The sequence below is a fragment of the Gadus morhua genome, chromosome 2, assembly GCF_902167405.1.
Source record: "Gadus morhua chromosome 2, gadMor3.0, whole genome shotgun sequence".
In the NCBI taxonomy this organism is placed as follows: Eukaryota; Metazoa; Chordata; class Actinopteri; order Gadiformes; family Gadidae; genus Gadus; species Gadus morhua.
In genome coordinates this window covers 105,001-125,101 of record NC_044049.1, presented here as the reverse complement: position 1 = coordinate 125,101, position 20,101 = coordinate 105,001, and the positions used below count along the sequence as shown (strand labels likewise).

The 20,101-nt window shown below is 55.8% G+C and overlaps 2 protein-coding genes across 5 annotated transcripts in view; both read left to right on the top strand.

Moving 5' to 3' along the window:
* The first annotated feature begins 213 nt into the window (after positions 1-213).
* rangap1a (RAN GTPase activating protein 1a) lies at positions 214-18,226 on the top strand. Of its 3 annotated transcripts, none has more exons than XM_030338204.1 (16): positions 214-361; positions 1,376-1,493; positions 4,419-4,546; positions 6,647-6,706; positions 7,258-7,437; positions 7,625-7,759; positions 9,125-9,283; positions 10,279-10,392; positions 11,042-11,141; positions 11,252-11,336; positions 13,250-13,442; positions 13,615-13,731; positions 14,081-14,186; positions 16,041-16,129; positions 16,604-16,725; positions 17,555-18,226. In XM_030338204.1, exons 2-16 carry the CDS (start codon positions 1,382-1,384, stop codon positions 17,634-17,636), a joined length of 1,782 nt encoding a protein of 593 aa, XP_030194064.1. In that variant the 5' UTR covers positions 214-361; positions 1,376-1,381; the 3' UTR covers positions 17,637-18,226. The 3 variants fall into 3 exon arrangements, with proteins under 3 accessions (XP_030194064.1, XP_030194074.1, XP_030194082.1); XM_030338214.1 differs by having other exon boundaries at positions 16,604-16,769; XM_030338222.1 differs by lacking the exons at positions 214-361; positions 1,376-1,493; positions 4,419-4,546 and adding an exon at positions 5,040-5,044.
* A 126-nt stretch (positions 18,227-18,352) lies between these two features.
* The window catches only part of chadla (chondroadherin-like a), a 7,925-nt gene continuing 6,176 nt past the window's right edge, over positions 18,353-20,101 (top strand). For both annotated transcript variants that reach the window (XR_003973526.1, XM_030338175.1), the window contains exons 1-3: positions 18,353-18,577; positions 18,989-19,147; positions 19,314-19,508. Coding sequence is in view for 1 of the 2 variants with exons in the window: in XM_030338175.1 (XP_030194035.1) it covers positions 18,989-19,147; positions 19,314-19,508 (354 nt within the window). In the remaining variant the exon portion in view is untranslated. The remainder of the gene's footprint in view (positions 18,578-18,988; positions 19,148-19,313; positions 19,509-20,101) is intronic.

Sequence of the window (20,101 nt, the reverse complement as noted above, 5' to 3'; positions counted from 1 at the left end):
CCGCGGGGTCCTAGAGTCCGCGAGTTCGATCATAACAGACTGGGACACCAGGAAATCAAAGTCACTACGAGTACGTTGGTATCGTTGAAGTGCATACAGCCTCACCTGATCAAATACGTTTTGATTTGAAACAAGTTATGGATTCACCGAACAGAATATGCAACCATTCCACACGATTTCGGAAAGATGTGCATTGAACTACAAATCGAGGAGGCAGAGCGTGTGTTGTGAACGCGCATTGAACTACAACTCCCAGCAAGCGATTCGGTTTTAAACGTCAGGAGCGAGCGGGAGTGCGAACCTCGAAATATCTGCCAACGTTCCTACAAACCCGCTGAAGTATTGATTAAACACTCCTGTGGTGAGTTCAAATCCATACATTAGACTCCGTTGACCCTCGGCCGTGTTCCGGTAGAGAGAGCACCGGAGACCGGACCCGTTAAGGACGGTTGCCATGGAGAGGACGTGAGAGCGGAGGGCCACGCGAGCGTGCGCCGCTTCGCCGTCCGGTTACCTGGTAGCTCTTTAGCTAGCACGTTCACTCACACACGTTACTAGTGACATAGCACACAATATCTCTTCAGCCAGACTCCTCTGGAGTCCCTGTGGGCTTTGACATGCTGGTATATTATTATAAAGACCAGTATTCTGCTGAACCCAGTGGGCTACTAGCCTAGCAGCATAGCTAGCTAGCGGGTCAGGTGTAAACAGCGCTGTCAGCTCACTGGGTCAGAGCCGGGGAATGCATTGTTCAGGAGACTAAAGCCTCCACCTAGAGGCTGGAGATCACTAAAGGTCCACATAGAGGCTGGAGATCACTAAAGCCTCAACATAGAGGCTGGAGATCACTAAAGCCTCAACATAGAGGCTGGAGGTCTGAATGATCACTGAAGCCTCCACATAGAGGCTAGAGATCACTGAAGCCTCAACATAGAGGCTAGAGATCACTGAAGCCTCAACATAGAGGCTGGAGGTCTGAATGATCACTAAAGCCTCCATATAGAGGCTGGTCTGATATCCCCTGACAGTATGTGGGTTTCATCCTAATGCCAGTGTATAATAACGTTGCATCGGTTTCTATGCGTTTCCATGTTGTTGTACATTGACTGTCGGTTGTGTACTTGATGCGTTGTTGTCGTTGTGGTGTTTTCTTTATTGCTTTGTGTTTCATACAGTCTGTGGCCATGTGTTTTTGTTGAACAAGGTTTTTATCTAGTGGTCTTTATTCAGACATAACTGCTCCTTAAACAACCTTATTTCCTTTAAAAAACATACAGTCGATATTTAGCCATCATTGGTAGCAGTAAACTTAGTTGTATAATGGCTGATATATACAATCGGAGTAAAATTAACGATTTACTTGTCCACGATCCAGGCCCCCATGGCGACCGATATTGTTGGGCAGCTGGCCGACTCCCTAGCCCGGACCGGAGTGGAGGAGTGGGAGCTGAGCTACAAGGGCCAGGGCCGGAAGCTGGACAACGCCCAGTCCGGTGAGTCGGACGGGGAAGTACACTATCACCATGAGAGACGCCGGTCGGACGGGGTAGTACACTATCACCATGAGAGACGCCGGTCGGATGGGGTAGTACACTATCACCATGAGAGACGCCGGTCGGACGGGGTACTACACTATCACCATGAGAGACGCCGGTCGGACGGGGTAGTACACTATCACCATGAGAGACGCCGGTCGGACGGGGTAGTACACTAGCACCATGAGAGACGCCGGTCGGACGGGGTACTACACTATCACCATGAGAGACGCCGGTCGGACGGGGTAGTACACTATCACCATGTGAGACGCCGGTCGGACGGGGTAGTACACTATCACCATGTGAGACGCCGGTCGGACGGGGTAGTACACTAGCACCATGAGAGACGCCGGTCGGACGGGGTACTACACTATCACCATGAGAGACGCCGGTCGGACGGGGTAGTACACTATCACCATGAGAGACGCCAGTGGGACGGGGTACTACACTATCACCATGAGGGACGCCGGTCGGACGGGGTACTACACTATCACCATGAGGGACGCCGGTCGGACGGGGTACTACACTATCACCATGAGAGACGCCGGTCGGACGGGGTAGTACACTATCACCATGAGAGACGCCGGTCGGACGGGGTAGTACACTATCACCATGAGAGACGCCAGTGGGACGGGGTACTACACTATCACCATGAGAGACGCCGGTCGGACGGGGTACTACACTATCACCATGAGGGACGCCGGTCGGACGGGGTACTACACTATCACCATGAGAGACGCCGGTCGGACGGGGTAGTACACTAGCACCATGTGAGACGCCGGTCGGACGGGGTAGTACACTAGCACCATGTGAGACGCCGGTCGGACGGGGTAGTACACTAGCACCATGTGAGACGCCAGTGGGACGGGGTACTACACTAGCACCATGTGAGACGCCAGTGGGACGGGGTACTACACTAGCACCATGTGAGACGCCAGTGGGACGGGGTACTACACTATCACCATGAGGGACGCCGGTCGGACGGGGTACTACACTAGCACCATGTGAGACGCCGGTCGGACGGGGTAGTACACTATCACCATGAGGGACGCCGGTCGGACGGGGTACTACACTATCACCATGAGGGACGCCGGTCGGACGGGGTAGTACACTAGCACCATGTGAGACGCCGGTCGGACGGGGTACTACACTAGCACCATGTGAGACGCCGGTCGGACGGGGTACTACACTAGCACCATGTGAGACGCCACAGGTTAAATGCTAAGCGGGCAGATAGTACTGAACTGCATTGCAAGCAGGGGAAGGTCATGGAGACATTTAAATTCCTAATCTATTACATTAAAAACGGACTATTTGGTTATTACAACTTTAATGTGTAAAGTTTAAATATGTACTTTTGTTCATTTTCTTGTAACAGGATGGCGACATTGCTTTTATTGGGGATTATTTGTTTATCAACACGGCGGATGTGCGCGCAGAGTTATAGCCATAAGAAAATTTGTTTGACCGGTTGCCAGGGTTATTTCTGTGTGGTTAATTTGCAGTTGCGGTGTTAACTAGCGATGTTGTCAGCTTACTGTTACATTAAACTGTAATCAGAAAACGCGTTTATATGCTATAGACCCTATGGTATCTGTGGTATAAAGGCTGGGACGAATTTCAAATTATAAGTACTCTTTATGTTGAAAGTATAGAGCGTCGCGATTCAGCCTTTATACCACAGATACTGTAGGGACTATAGCATGTAACCACGTTTTCGGATTACAGTTACCGTAAATGCATTTTTCACAATTTACCAGCTCTCGTTTTGAGGGCTGAATGGACAATTTGACTGGAACTACTTAGCAGGTAGTTGTTTTTTTGCGTTTAAGATATGAAGTGATTTCTTGCCGATGATCCATGGCTGCCTTTGTGAATGTCGGCACACATCGAATAATCGATTATTCGTTCATACCACCCACCGATTATTCGACCATTTTGAGTTATTCACATCCCTAATTTCCACCGGAGGGTGCGGTAAGGTTCGCGTTTCCACCGCCAAAAACGGGCGTGAGTCGTACTCGTATCGCACTCGTCTCCAGTACTCCTCCGTAGGGGTACTTAGACGCCTGAAAGGGTGCCGGCAAGTTCGAGCTACACGCGCCCTCCGTTGATTGGTCGACAGAATCTTCACTTCCGGGCGAAATGGGGATAAAAACAAACAAACAGTTTCAGCGAGGTATGATTCTGGACAATGGACATGTCGCGCACAACGTTAGCTTGGGTGAACAAGGAGGAGGAGACATTCCGAAACTGTTGCTGGACGACCTCCGTGGTAGCTCTTGGCTTAATGCGTCGCGTTCCTCTTTTCCATTGTCTTTATTGAGCTGGCTACACTGTGTCGCGCTGCTATGATGTCACAATGTTTAGGTAGCTGCCGCGGCGATCGACGTCCGGCGATAAGGGTACTGTCGGCGGTGGAAACGCGACCTCGGAACTGAGCTGGGCTATACCGCCCCGTCCCTACCGGACTGAGGCGAACCGAACCGTCCGGTGGAAAAGCGCCATTACATACATATTTGAACCTGTCCCTATCGCTGACTTGACAACTGCTTGCCTGCTTCTGTTTTCTGTCCCCTCTCCCATTCCCTCCTCCCTCCCTCTCCCCCCTCCTCCCTCCCTCTCCCCCCTCCCCCCTCCTCCCTCCCTCTCCCCCCTCCTCCCTCCCTCTCCTCCCTCCCTCTCCCCCCTCCTCCCTCCTCCCTCCCTCTCCCCCCTCCCCCCTCCTCCCTCCCTCTCCTCCCTCCTCCCTGCCTCTCCCCCCTCCTCCCTCCCTCTCCCCCCTCCTCCCTCCTCCCTCCCTCTCCCCCCTCCTCCCTCCCTCTCCCCCCTCCCCCCTCCTCCCTCCTCCCTCCCTCTCCCCCCTCCTCCCTCCCTCTCCAGTGGAGGAGATAGTGAAAGAGATCGAGGAGTTCCAGGGTCTGCAGGCCCTTCGTCTGGAGGGGAACACGATCGGAGTGGAGGCGGCGCAGGCCATCGCCAAGGCCCTCCAGACCAAGAGCCAGTTTAAGGTTAGACTAACTAAGGCCCTCCAGACCAAGAGCCAGTTTAAGGTTAGACTAACTAAGGCCCTCCAGACCAAGAGCCAGTTTAAGGTCAGACTAACTAAGGCCTTCCAGACCAAGAGCCAGTTTAAGGTCAGACTAACTAAGGCCCTCCAGACCAAGAGCCAGTTTAAGGTTTGACTAACTAAGGCCCTCCAGACCAAGAGCCAGTTTAAGGTCAGACTAACTAAGGCCCTCCAGACCGAGAGCCAGTTTAAGGTTAGACTAACTAAGGCCCTCCAGACCAAGAGCCAGTTTAAGGTTAGACTAACTAAGGCCCTCCAGACCAAGAGCCAGTTTAAGGTTAGACTAACTAAGGCCCTCCAGACCAAGAGCCAGTTTAAGGTTAGACTAACTAAGGCCCTCCAGACCAAGAGCCAGTTTAAGGTCAGACTAACTAAGGCCAGTTTAAGGTCAGACTAACTAAGGCCAGTTTAAGGTCAGACTAACTAAGGCCAGTTTAAGGTCAGACTAGCTAAGGCCCTCCAGACCAAGAGCCAGTTTAAGGTTAGACTAACTAAGGCCCTCCAGACCAAGAGCCAGTTTAAGGTTAGACTAACTAAGGCCTTCCAGACCAAGAGCCAGTTTAAGGTTAGACTAACTAAGGCCAGTTTAAGGTCCGACTAGCTAAGGCCCTCCAGACCAAGAGCCAGTTTAAAGTTAGACTAACTAAAGCCAGTTTAAGGTCAGACTAACTAAGGCCCTCCAGACCAAGAGCCAGTTTAAGGTTAGACTAACTAAGGCCCTCCAGACCAAGAGCCAGTTTAAGGTTAGACTAACTAAGGCCCTCCAGACCAAGAGCCAGTTTAAGGTTAGACTAACTAAGGCCCTCCAGACCAAGAGCCAGTTTAAGGTTAGACTAACTAAGGCCAGTTTAAGGTCAGACTAACTAAGGCCAGTTTAAGGTCAGACTAGCTAAGGCCCTCCAGACCAAGAGCCAGTTTAAGGTTCGACTAACTAAGGCCCTCCAGACCAAGAGCCAGTTTAAGGTTAGACTAACTAAGGCCCTCCAGACCAAGAGCCAGTTTAAGGTTAGACTAACTAAGGCCCTCCAGACCAAGAGCCAGTTTAAGGTTAGACTAACTAAGGCCCTCCAGACCAAGAGCCAGTTTAAGGTCAGACTAACTAAGGCCAGTTTAAGGTCAGACTAACTAAGGCCAGTTTAAGGTCAGACTAACTAAGGCCAGTTTAAGGTCAGACTAGCTAAGGCCCTCCAGACCAAGAGCCAGTTTAAGGTTCGACTAACTAAGGCCCTCCAGACCAAGAGCCAGTTTAAGGTTAGACTAACTAAGGCCTTCCAGACCAAGAGCCAGTTTAAGGTTAGACTAACTAAGGCCAGTTTAAGGTCCGACTAGCTAAGGCCCTCCAGACCAAGAGCCAGTTTAAAGTTAGACTAACTAAAGCCAGTTTAAGGTCAGACTAACTAAGGCCCTCCAGACCAAGAGCCAGTTTAAGGTCAGACTAACTAAGGCCCTCCAGACCAAGAGCCAGTTTAAGGTCAGACTAACTAAGGCTCACCTCAACTTTAGTAGGAGCAATGGGTTTGCGTAGCTGTGATCGAAATCGTTCCCTATCACGGATATAGTGTAGTGCACTATATAGGGTGCTCGCCATTTTGTAGTGGTGTTCGAATTCTCAGTGTTAAATTTCACGCACTATAAAGTGGACTTAAACTACCCCAAATTTGAGTGAACATACGATGTTCTCTACATGTTACTCCCGTATGCCACAATGCAATGCAGTCGTGTTTTTCCGGATAATAACGAAAACGAAATGACTTTTAGAAATGTTTAGTGTCCGAATTCTCGTTTGTTCGTTCCCTATATAGTGCACTATATCATAAACACTATAAAGGGAATAGTGAGTGAGTGAATAGGGAACGATTTCGAACACAGCGCGTCTTTGTCTATGTGTTGATTCTGTAACTTTTCTGGTTTATTTCTTTCTCACGTCGCGCCCCCCCTGAAGAACTCAGGGGGGGCGCTCCCCCCAGGGGAGGAGCGCCCCACAGTTTGAACACCACTGTCCTAATGTATTAACATGGCTCCTCATCGTCTCCCTCCTCAGTGCTGCTACTGGAGTGATATGTTCACAGGCCGGCTGCGCTCTGAGATCCCCCCTGCCCTGGTAGGTCCTGCCCTGTCACACCACACTAGAGTTTAGAGTCTCTGCCCGAGCCCGACCCGACCCGACCCGCGGTGCCAATATTTCCCACCACTATCCTCGGGCCGGGTCGGGCCGGGCCTTTGATCGAGCGTTTGTGTGTTTTTTTACTTTTTTTTAATCATTGCTTTATTGGCCTAATCTGAGGGGAAATCTATGCCATAAACAGAAATATTATAGGCCTTTATTCCACGGGTCTTCTCAATGCCGTGGAACGCTCCGTTCACTTGCATGGGTAGTAGTCCGGTGACTTGTTAACCCCAGCTTCTTCGGTTGCTAAGCGACGTCAACGTCTTTGGCGGACTATTTCTCTGCTGATCAACACTACGAATGCTGGTAACGAATAAATTGTAAAAAGAAACACGCCGTGGTCCTTATATAGAACCCAGAACAGAACCGGTTAAGGAAGCACAGCTCACAGGGTGGGAAAGGGAGAGATCCCAAAGCTGTTTTATTGGGTTGCCCTCGCCCCTCCAAACCGTTGTTTGAGTCGGTGGTCTCTGTTGTGACCCCAGAACTCCCTGGGCGACGCCCTGGTGACGGCCGGCGCCCGGCTCAGCGTGCTGGACCTCAGCGACAACGCCTTCGGGCCGGACGGCGTCAAGGGCATCGAGCGGCTGCTGAAGAGCCGCGCCTGCCACACGCTGCAGGAGCTGAAGCTCAACAACTGCGGCATGGGCATCGGCGGGGGCAAGGTGAGTCGCCACGACGACCGTCACCGACACCACGCTGCTGTCCGTCGCCACGACGACCGCACCGACACCACGCTGCTGTCCGTCGCCACGACGACCGCCTCAGACTCCACGCTGTTGTTGGCATCACGCTGATGTCTGGTCAGTCAGGTTAACGCCCAATAAAGTGGTATTTTATTCATTGTTTCAGATTTTGGCAGCAGCTCTGACGGAGTGCCATAAGAAGTCGAGTGCGTTGGGCGCCCCCCTCAGGCTGAAGGTGTTCATCGCAGGCAGGAACCGGCTGGAGAACGACGGCGCCAGGGCCCTGGCCCAGGCCTTCCAGGTACGAAGCTCCGGGGGGGCGCCCTGCGACCAGGGAGGGGCTCTGGAGGGCTGAGTGGGCCTACTCAGGTTAACACTCTGCGTTCTGTGCCCACCCAATGTCCTGTGCTGCTGAATGAGGGCCGGAGTGCTGCCCCTATCGCCTCGTTAACCCTATCACATTGTTAACCCCTTATCACCTCTTTAACTATATATCACCTCATTAACCCTGTATCATCTCGTTAACCCTATATCACCTTGTTAACCCCTTATCACCTCTTTAACTATATATCACCTCATTAACCCTGTATCACCTCTTTAACTATATATCACCTCGTTAACCCTGTATCATCTCGTTAACCCTATATCACCTTGTTAACCCCTTATCACCTCTTTAACTATATATCACCTCATTAACCCTGTATCACCTCGTTAACCCTGTATCACCTCGTTAACCCTGTATCACCTCGTTAACCCTGTATCATCTCGTTAACTATATATCACCTCATTAACCCTGTATCACCTCTTTAACTATATATCACCTCATTAACCCTGTATCATCTCGTTAACCCTGTATCACCTCATTAACCCTGTATCACCTCTTTAACTATATATCACCTCATTAACCCTGTATCATCTCGTTAACCCTGTATAACCTCGTTAACCCTATATCACCATGTTAACCCTATATCACCTCGTTAACCCTGTATCACCTCGTTAACCCTATATCACCTCGTTAACCCTGTATCACCTCATTAACCCTGTATCATCTCGTTAACCCTGTATCACCTCGTTAACCCTATATCACCATGTTAACCCTATATCACCTCGTTAACCCTATATCACCTCGTTAACCCTATATCACCATGTTAACCCTATATCACCTCGTTAACCCTGTATCACCTCGTTGACCCTGTATCACCTCGTTGACCCAGTATCACCTCGTTAACCCTGTATCACCTCGTTAACCCTGTATCACCTTGTTAACCCTGTATCACCTCGTTAACCCTGTATCACCTCGTTGACCCTACATCACCTCGTTAACCCTGTATCACCTCGTTAACCCTATATCACCTCGTTAACCCTGTATCACCTCGTTAACCCTGTATCACCTCGTTAACCCTATATCACCTCGTTAACCCTGTATCACCTCGTTAACCCTGTATCACCTCGTTAACCCTATATCACCTCGTTAACCCTGTATCACCTCGTTAACCCTGTATCATCTCGTTAACCCTGTATCACCTCGCTGACCCCTTATCCTGCTTTCCATTCATTCCAGTCCAGTTCCTTCCCCTAGCTTAATGAATAATAATGATGATGATGAATACTCCACCTGAAGACTGGTTATTAGGCAGCTTCAGTAAAGCTGTGTTCTGCCCCTCAGCTCATGGGCAGCCTGGAGGAGGTCCACATGCCCCAGAACGGCATCAACCACCCGGGGGTGACGGCGCTGGCCACCGCCATGCAGCACAACGCCGGCCTCCGTGTGCTCAACCTCAACGACAACACCTTCACCAAGAGGGGCGCCATCGCCATGGCCCAGGTACAGAGGGGGACCGGGTCCAGGCCCAGGTACAGAGGGGGACCGGGTCGGGTCCAGGCCCAGGTACAGAGGGGGACCGGGTCGGGTCCAGGACCAGGTACAGAGGGGGACCGGGTCGGGTCCAGGCCCAGGTACAGAGGGGGACCGGGTCGGGTCCAGGCCCAGGTACAGAGGGGGACCGGGTCGGGTCCAGGCCCACGGGTCGGGTCCAGGCCCAGGTACAGAGGGGGACCGGGTCGGGTCCAGGACCACGGGTCGGGTCCAGGCCCAGGTACAGAGGGGGACCGGGTCGGGTCCAGGACCAGGTACAGAGGGGGACCACGGGTTTGGTCCAGGCCCAGGTACAGAGGGGGACCACGGGTCTGGTCCAGGACCAGGTACAGAGGGGGACCACGGGTCTGGTCCAGGACCAGGTACAGAGGGGGACCACGGGTCGGGTCCAGGCCCAGGTACAGAGGGGGACCACGGGTCGGGTCCAGGCCCAGGTACAGAGGGGGACCGGGTCGGGTCCAGGACCACGGGTCGGGTCCAGGACCACGGGTCGGGTCCAGGACCAGGTACCAGAGGGGGACCACGGGTCTGGTCCAGGACCACGGGTCGGGTCCAGGACCACGGGTCGGGTCCAGGACCAGGTACCAGAGGGGGACCACGGGTCGGGTCTAGGACCACGGGTTGGGTCCAGGACCACGGGTCGGGTCTAGGACCACGGGTCGGGTCTAGGACCAGGGGGGGGTCGGGTCTAGGACCACGGGTCGGCTCTAGGCCCAGGGGGGGCGGGTCTAGGACCAGGGGGGTCGGGTCTAGGGCCAGGGGGAGTCTGGTCCAGGACCACGGGTCGGGTCCAGGACCAGGGGGGGTCTGGTCTAGGCCCAGACCATCTCTTGCTAGTCTGGTCCTGCTGGTCTCGGCTAGCAGACTAACCAATGAGTCAGGATCAAGAAAACGGTGTGAAGATATGTTTGTGTAAATGGTTTTGACTCCGCGACTCCTCCCAGGCCCTGAAACACCTACGCAGCGTCCAGGTGATCAACTTCGGGGACTGTCTGGTGCGGTCGGAGGGGGCCATCGCCATCGCAGAAACCGTGTCGGAAGGACTCCCTATCCTCAAGGTGAGAACGACCCCTCGCAGCACACCTGTAGTAACGAGCAGAAGCACACCTGTAGTAACGAGCAGAAACACACCTGTGGTAACGAGCAGAGACACACCTGTAGTAACGAGCAGAAGCACTCCTGTAGTAACGAGCAGAAACACACCTGTAGTAACGAGCAGAGACACACCTGTAGTAACGAGCAGAAGCACACCTGTAGTAACGAGCAGAGACACACCTGTGGTAACGAGCAGAGACACACCTGTGGTAACGAGCAGAGACACACCTGTGGTAACGAGCAGAGACACACCTGTGGTAACGAGCAGAAACACACCTGTAGTAACGAGCAGAGACACACCTGTAGTAACGAGCAGAAGCACACCTGTAGTAATGAGCAGAGACACACCTGTGGTAACGAGCAGAAGCACACCTGTGGTAACGAGCAGAAGCACACCTGTGGTAACGAGCAGAAGCACACCTGTGGTAACGAGCAGAGACACACCTGTGGTAACGAGCAGAGACACACCTGTGGTAACGAGCAGAAGCACACCTGTGGTAACGAGCAGAAGCACACCTGTGGTAACGAGCAGAGCACACCTGCTGAAGCCGGGCGGTGTGCGTTGCGCACGCGTCAGACTGTGATCTCCTGCCCTGCTCCCTCTCTGACCAGGAGCTGAACCTGTCGTTTGGGGAGATCACCGAGGAGGCCGCTCTGGCACTGGCCCACGCAGTGAAGAGCAAGACCCACCTGGAGAAGCTGGACCTCAACGGTAGGGACCCTCCCTCCCTCACACCGAGGGCTCTGTGAGGCACCTGAGCCAGTATAAAGACCATGGCTGTGGAGGATGTAGCGCTCTCTGAGCCCCTGTCCCCTGTGTAGGGAACGCTCTGGGGGTGGAAGGCTGCGAGGCGCTGAAGGAGGCCATGCAGAGTATGAAGATAGGAGACCTGCTGGGCTCCCTCAGGTGAGAGGGGGGACCAGTGACCTGCTGGGAGGGGACCAGTGACCTGCTGGGGGGGGACCAGTGACCTGCTGGGAGGGACCAGTGACCTGCTGGGAGGGGACCAGTGACCTGCTGGGGGGGGACCAGTGACCTGCTGGGAGGGACCAGTGACCTGCTGGGAGGGGACCAGTGACCTGCTGGGAGAGGGGAGTGACCTGCTGGGAGAGGGGAGTGACCAGTGACCTGCTGGGCTCCCTCAGGTGAGAGGGGGGACCAGTGACCTGCTGGGAGGGACCAGTGACCTGCTGGGAGGGACCAGTGACCTGCTGGGAGGGGACCAGTGACCTGCTGGGAGAGGGGAGTGACCTGCTGGGGGGGGACCAGTGACCTGCTGGGCTCCCTCAGGTGAGAGGGGGGACCAGTGACCTGCTGGGAGGGACCAGTGACCTGCTGGGGGGGGACCAGTGACCTGCTGGGCTCCCTCAGGTGAGAGGGGGGACCAGTGACCTGCTGGGAGGGGACCAGTGACCTGCTGGGCTCCCTCAGGTGAGAGGGGGGACCAGTGACCTGCTGGGAGGGACCAGTGACCTGCTGGGAGAGGGGAGTGACCTGCTGGGAGAGGGGAGTGACCAGTGACCTGCTGGGGGGGGGACCAGTGACCTGCTGGGGGGGGACCAGTGAGCTGCTGGGAGGGACCATTGACCTGCTGGGAGGGACCAGTGAGCTGCTGGGAGGGACCAGTGACCTGCTGGGAGGGGACCAGTGACCTGCTGGGAGAGGGGAGTGACCAGTGACCTGCTGGGAGGGGACCAGTGACCTGCTGGCAGAGGGAGGGACCAGTGACCTGCTGGGGGGGGACCAGTGACCTGCTGGGCTCCCTCAGGTGAGGGGGGACCAGTGAGCTGCTGGGAGGGACCAGTGACCTGCTGGGAGGAACCAGTGACCTGCTGGGAGAGGGGAGTGACCAGTGACCTGCTGGGAGAGGGGAGTGACCAGTGACCTGCTGGGAGAGGGGACCAGTGAGCTGCTGGGAGAGGGGACCAGTGAGCTGCTGGGAGAGGGGACCAGTGAGCTGCTGGGAGGGACCAGTGACCTGCTGGGAGGGGACCAGTGACCTGCTGGGAGGGACCAGTGACCTGCTGGGAGGGGACCAGTGACCTGCTGGGAGGGGACCAGTGACCTGCTGGGAGGGACCAGTGACCTGCTGGGAGGGACCAGTGACCTGCTGGGAGGGGACCAGTGAGCTGCTGGGGGGGGACCAGTGACCTGCTGGGAGGGGCCAGTGACCTGCTGGGAGGGGACCAGTGACCTGCTGGGAGGGACCAGTGACCTGCTGGGAGGGACCAGTGACCTGCTGGGAGAGGGGAGGGACCAGTGACCTGCTGGGAGAGGGGAGTGACCAGTGACCTGCTGGGAGGGGACCAGTGACCTGCTGGGGGGGGACCAGTGACCTGCTGGGAGTGACCAGTGACCTGCTGGGAGGGACCAGTGACCTGCTGGGGGGGGACCAGTGACCTGCTGGGAGAGGGGAGGGACCAGTGACCTGCTGGGGGGGACCAGTGACCTGCTGGGAGGAGACCAGTGACCTGCTGGGGGGGACCAGTGACCTGCTGGGAGTGACCAGTGACCTGCTGGGAGGGACCAGTGACCTGCTGGGGGGGGACCAGTGACCTGCTGGGGGGGACCAGTGACCTGCTGGGAGGGGACCAGTGACGTGCTGGGAGGGGACCAGTGACGTGCTGGGAGGGACCAGTGACCTGCTGGGGGGGGACCAGTGACCTGCTGGGAGGGGACCAGTGAGCTGCTGGGGGGGGACCAGTGACCTGCTGGGGGGGGACCAGTGACCTGCTGGGGGGGGACCAGTGACCTGCTGGGAGGGACCAGTGACCTGCTGATATAATAATAAAGACACTAACTTGTTTGTTTTGCTGCAGTGATGACGAGGGTGAGCCAGAAGTCGACGACGATGATGATGATGATGACGATGAGGAGACGGATGAAGAAGGTGTAGAGGAGGAGGAGGAGGAAGAGGAAGATGGGGAGGGGGAGGAAGAAGATGACCAAGAGGATGAGGAGGAGGAGGAGGAGGAGGAGGAGGAAGAGGAGGATGAAAGCCCTGGAGTAAAGGCAAGAGATCCTGTGTGCCACAACCATGCCATTCTCTCTGGTTTCCCCACGGGCCCCAGGGGTCCACTCCCGGGCCCCGGGGGTCCACTCCCGGGCCCCGGGGGTCCACTCCCGGGCCCCGGGGCCGACGGCCCCCCCCTGTCCGTGTGTCTCACTGTGATGTTCTCTCCAGGTCTCCACCCCGGCCTCGGCCCCGCGCGCCCCTGACGTGTCGTCCTTCCTCAGCTTCCCCTCGCCGGACAAGCTGCTCAAACTAGGGGCCAAGAGGGCTCTACTCATCGAGGAGCAGGTGAACACACACACACACGCACGCGCACGCACACGCACAAGCACACACCTCCACTAGGGGTGTATCTCTGGTTCCATCACGATACGATATTAAATCGATTCATTGGACAACGATACGATGTTTGCCGATATCTGTGGATAGTTTTCTTCTAAAAACAAAACATCCCTGGGAATCATCTTGGCTGTTAAGAGAGTGGCCAGATTGGGCAAATTGTCCTGCCCTATTTGGCTACTTTTAATTAGGCTGGAAAGACGGGAAATATGCCCAAACTGGCAACACAAACCGAATGTAGGCATCCTTGCGCTCCCACATGCGGTCCTGAGCTGCAGGGTTCCCTCTCGCCCGCCAGGTGGACCTCTCCGACGCCATGAAGACGGCCCGCGCCTTCCTCACCATCTCCTCCGTCTACAAGGAGGAGAACGAGGAGGTGAGGACAGCCGTCCTGGACAGCATCGGTGAGACACGCACACGCACACGCACACAGACAGACACACACGCACACGCAGACGCACACGCACACGCAGACGAACACGCAGACGCACACGCAGACGCACACGCAGACGCACACGAACACGCAGACGCGGACACGGACACACACACACACACACACAGACGCACACGCGGACACGGACACACACACACGCAGACGCACACGCAGACGCACACGCAGACGCACACGCAGACACACAGACACAGACGCACACAGACAGACACACACGCAGACGCACACGCAGACGCACACGCAGACACACAGACACAGACGCACACAGACAGACACACACGCAGACGCAGACACACAGACACAGACGCACACAGACAGACACACACACAGACGCAGACGCAGACACACACACACACACAGACAGACGCACACGCAGACGCAGACGCACGCAGACGCACGCAGACGCACGCAGACACACGCAGACAGACACAGACACACAGACACACACAGACACACAGACACACACAGACACAGACACACACAGACACACAGACACACGCAGACACACGCAGACAGACACAGACACACACAGACACACACAGACACAGACACAGACACACACAGACACAGACACACACAGACACACAGACACACGCAGACACACACAGACACACACACACACACACAGACACACGCAGACGCAGACACAGACGCAGACACAGACACACGCAGACACACACAGACACAGACACACAGACACACACAGACACAGACACACAGACACACACAGACACACAGACACACGCAGACAGACACAGACGCACGGACACAGACGCACACAGACACAGACACAGACACACACACAGACACACAGTCCAACTAGTGAGAGAGGGCTGGGCCGGTCAGTCCTGGGGGGGGAGGTGGTGCCTGAGGACCTCCCCTCCCCTGTACTGGACCCCCCCCCCCCCCCTCTGAGCCCTGACCTGGAGCAGCAGTGATCCTTTTTACTGTACTGGACCCCCCCCCTCTGAGCCCTGACCTGGAGCAGCAGTGATCCTTTATACTGTACTGGACCCCCCCCCCCTCTGAGCCCTGACCTGGAGCAGCAGTGATCCTTTATACTGTACTGGACCCCCCCCCCCCCCCTCTGAGCCCTGACCTGGAGCAGCAGTGATCCTTTATACTGTACTGGACCCCCCCCCCTCAGTGATCCTTTATACTGTACTGGACCCCCCCCCCCCCCCCTCTGAGCCCTGACCTGGAGCAGCTGTGATCCTTTATACTGTACTGGACCCCCCCTCAGTGATCCTTTATACTGTACTGGACCCCCCCCCCCCCCCCTGAGCCCTGACCTGGAGCAGCAGTGATCCTTTATACTGTACTGGACCCCCCCCCCCCCCTGAGCCCTGACCTGGAGCAGCAGTGATCCTTTATACTGTACTGGACCCCCCCCCCCCCCCCCCCTCTGAGCCCTGACCTGGAGCAGCAGTGATCCTTTATACTGTACTGGCCCCCCCCCCCCTCTGAGCCCTGACCTGGAGCAGCAGTGATCCTTTATACTGTACTGGACCCCCCCCCTCAGTGATCCTTTATACTGTACTGGACCCCCCCCCTCAGTGATCCTTTATACTGTACTGGACCCCCCCCTCAGTGATCCTTTATACTGTACTGGACCCCCCCCCCTCTGAGCCCTGACCTGGAGCAGCAGTGATCCTTTATACTGTACTGGACCCCCCCCTCAGTGATCCTTTATACTGTACTGGACCCCCCCCCCTCAGTGATCCTTTATACTGTACTGGACCCCCCCCTCAGTGATCCTTTATACTGTACTGGACCCCCCCCCCTCAGTGATCCTTTATCTCCCCAGACGGCGTCCTGAGGAAGGCCTTCTCCAGCCCCTCCTTCCAGGGCTACGACTTCGTCTCGTGTCTGCTGGTGCTGCTGGGGCTCATTAAGGTACGCTGGAGTACAGGGACCCCCCCGGTCTGAGGGGGGCGGGGGGCATCAGGAGAGGGGCTACCGAGTGGATCAGACTGATCCTGGTCCAGGGCTGGCCCTCTAGAGGGGGAGCCCTCTACAGTCAGACAGGTTCAGGGGGAGGGGGGGGGAGCCCTCTACAGTCAGACAGGTTCAGGGGGAGGGGGGGGGAGCCCTCTACAGTCAGACAGGTTCAGGGGGGGGGGGGGGGGGGGGGGGGGGCAGCCCTCTAGAGGGGGAGCCCTCTACAGTCAGACAGGCTCAGGGGGGGGGGGGGGGGGGGGGGCAGCCTGAGCAGCAACACGGCCCTGCCTCCAACCACGGCTTCAGAGGCAGAACCTGAGTCGGGCCCATGTCACTCATGTCCCCCTGTGTACCCCCCCCCCTGTGTCCCCCTCTCCCCCCTGCCCCCCCCCACCCTTCCCCCTGTGTCCCCCTGTGTCCCCCCCCCAGAGCGAGGACAAGGTGAAGCCGGTGCGGGTGGTCCCGGGCCAGCTGGAGGCCCTGGAGCACGTGGTGCGTCAGGACTACTTCCCCCGGGAGAGCGTGGCCGTGCTGGAGGCCTTCATGTCCCGGTAAGGGCCGGACCGGGTCTGACATGAGGCCGGGCCCCACCAAGGTACCCCCCCCCCCCCCCAGGGGCCTCAGGGCCGCTCTGTCGCATGTCACATGTTCACAACGCTGGGGCCGCTGGGAAAAAACACTCTGCACCACGGGTTAAACCACTCTGCACCTCACGGGGGGTTAAACCACTCTGCACCTCACGGGTTAAACCACTCTGCACCTCACGGGGGGGTTAAACCACTCTGCACCTCACGGGGGGTTAAACCACTCTGCACCTCACGGGGGGTTAAACCACTCTGCACCTCACGGGGGGTTAAACCACTCTGCACCTCACGGGTTAAACCACTCTGCACCTCACGGGGGGTTAAACCACTCTGCACCTCACGGGGGGTTAAACCACTCTGCACCTCACTGGGGGTTAAACCACTCTGCACCTCACGGGTTAAACCACTCTGCACCTCACGGGGGGTTAAACCACTCTGCACCTCACTGGGGGTTAAACCACTCTGCACCTCACGGGGGGTTAAACCACTCTGCACCTCACGGGTTAAACCACTCTGCACCTCACGGGGGGTTAAACCACTCTGCACCTCACGGGGGGTTAAACCACTCTGCACCTCACGGGGGGTTAAACCACTCTGCACCTCACTGGGGGTTAAACCACTCTGCACCTCACGGGGGGTTAAACCACTCTGCACCTCACTGGGGGTTAAACCACTCTGCACCTCACGGGGGGTTAAACCACTCTGCACCTCTCGGCTGTTCTTGGGTTGTTTCTTTCTACATTATCGGTGATGACCGTTGTCTGACTGTTGTCTGACTGTTGTCTGGTCTCCGTAGCAACAGCAAGGCCCTGGAGCCGGTGGACGGGGCCCGCAGCGGGCTGCAGACCACCCTGCAGGGCCTCCAGGGGGGCAGCTGAGGGCCCCCCCACCCCCCACCCCGCCCCTAATGAAGGAAGGACCCCTCAGACCGGACCCTGGAGGGGGGGGCCGAGGGACGCCAGCTCAACCCCCCCCCCCCTTCCCCAGGACCCCAAACTAGTCCTCAACCCCCCAGGACCCAGTCCCCCCCCCAGGACCCAGTCCAGTCCCCCCCCCTGGACCCAGTCCAGTCCCCCCCCCCTGGACCCGGTCCAGCCCCCCCCCCCTGGACCTGGTCTAACCCCCCTCCTGGACCTGGTCTAACCCCCCCCCCCCCCCCTACACACACACACACACTTCTGGGACTCGATCACACAGCAGAAGTCTGTCGGAGAAACGCACAAACCCGCGCCGGCGATGGCGCTCTCGTTTTATAAACCTTCATTTCAGGGGACCTTCCTTAGGACTATTAACCTTTATTTTATATTGAGTGTTTAATCAACAAGTTAAACAAAAAGAATAATAATACACAAAAAAATCTTTAATATGTAAATGTGTGAATTGTGTGAACATGCAACAAATAAAATGTTACAAAGGGACAAAGTATAAATTGCCATTTGTCCGTTAAAAATAAAAAAGTCAGCCTCAACTGTGGTCACTAAATGTCTCTCGCACCACATTTACTGTGGGGGTTTTCAAACATGCTCTGGCCGAGGTCCAACAGGGCTGTTCTCTTTGATCTAGCAAGAAAATGTAGAACGAGGGTGTTAATCTGAACTGAGGGGAGCACGGTCGAGGGTCAGCCCGGAGGAATGTCCCAGCCCCGTGTTGGCCGTCTGAGGCCCGTCTGGAGGCCCGTCTGAGGCCTCTCCCCGCGGCCGGGTTCCAGGCGAGGTGTCGCTGGAGGAGCGCACTGGATGAGGTCGGACGCTGGAGACTGAGCCCCCATATCACTGAGGATTTTTGAACTACCAACTCGGGCTTTACTTTTACAAACGAGGTAAGGGGATTGTGATGTTTGTTCTGCCAGTAAGTCTTACCGGTTTTGTGATTAACAGGTCAAACAATGTATTGAATCAAATAGATATGTCGAACTGCAAATAAAGGGACGGACGCTTGTACAATGGTCAAGTAAAAGCATTTCACAAATTAACTTCAGTCGCACCTGTTGGACTGTTTCACTGTATGTTCATTGTTATTGTCTTAATGTATGCACCTTATTCACCAAGCCAAATTCCTGGTTGGTGTAAAACCCTTCTTGGCAATTGAATCCTTTCTGATTCTGATTCTGATTCTGACCTACATTTGAGTAGAGGTTGATAACGAAATGCATTTGAATCCGTAACCTCTTCAAACTGAGAGATACTGTTTGGTTCCTCTGAATTTCCCACCTGACCTCCTGTTTGCACAGATGACGTTCTTCTGCGTCTTTATGTTCGGAGCGCTCCTCTTTTTGGACGCTGCGGTGGAAGCTGGCAAATGCCCCAAAATGTGTACATGTGACGGTGCCAAACTCACCGTCGCCTGCGTGGGCAAGAACCTGACCGAGGTGCCGTCCACTGTGGACGAAGTAAGACCTATTTACATTTTCTATAAAATAGTCAATTTAGGTTCATTTTCTATTGATTGAACAGACTTCCTCTTTCCACCTAATTCATTCCAGTAGCCGCAACAACCAGTGAACAGTGTGAGGCGCCTCGTTGTCTTATCTTCGTGTTTGCGGCCCTCCGCTCCAGATCACCCTGAAGCTTGACCTGCGCGGGAACCACCTGCAGGTGCTGCCCCGGGGCGCTTTCCTCCACACGCCCTACCTGACGCACCTTGACCTGCAGCGCTGCGGCCTCGTGCACGTGAAGGAGGGCGCCTTCCGAACCCTGGGCCGCGTGGTCTCCCTCAACCTGGCCTACAATAACATCGACATCTTGTACCAGGTTAGAGGATCGGGACGGGAACGTTCCTCTGGCCCCCCTGGAGAGAGCACCCTGTTGTTCGCTGTTTTCACCACAGGGGGGCGCCCAAAGCGGCCAGTCGGTGCCATCGGGATGTGTGAGGAAGTCGGTGTTGCACGCGACAGTGTGGTGCAATGTCTCACCGTAACCACCACTTCCTACTAGAATAGGCTGTCAAAATAATAAAACCCCCGACCACAGCGGTGAACCCTCAGTCGAAGTGTTCTGTGAAGCAATTTGGATTTACAATAGTCACGGCTGGCCAAGGGGAGCGTACCTATGTCCCCCGGGTCCCATGTTCCCCGGGTCCTATGTTTACCGGGTTCTATGTTCCACCCTGTGAGCAAATCTTTTTTTCGTAGGATGGTAGGGGCACGTACCGCCTTTCTCGCCTCTGATTCGCCTGTGATTGGTAACCCTAACCATAACCCTAAACCTGACCCTAACTCTTTGCACCCGGGGGCCATAGGACCTAGTTACCCAGGTTTAAGCTAACCAACCTACGTGCTGCCCATAGCCAAACACACATACCTTGCATGTTTACATTGTTTACTCGATTTAGACTTTTGAAATTT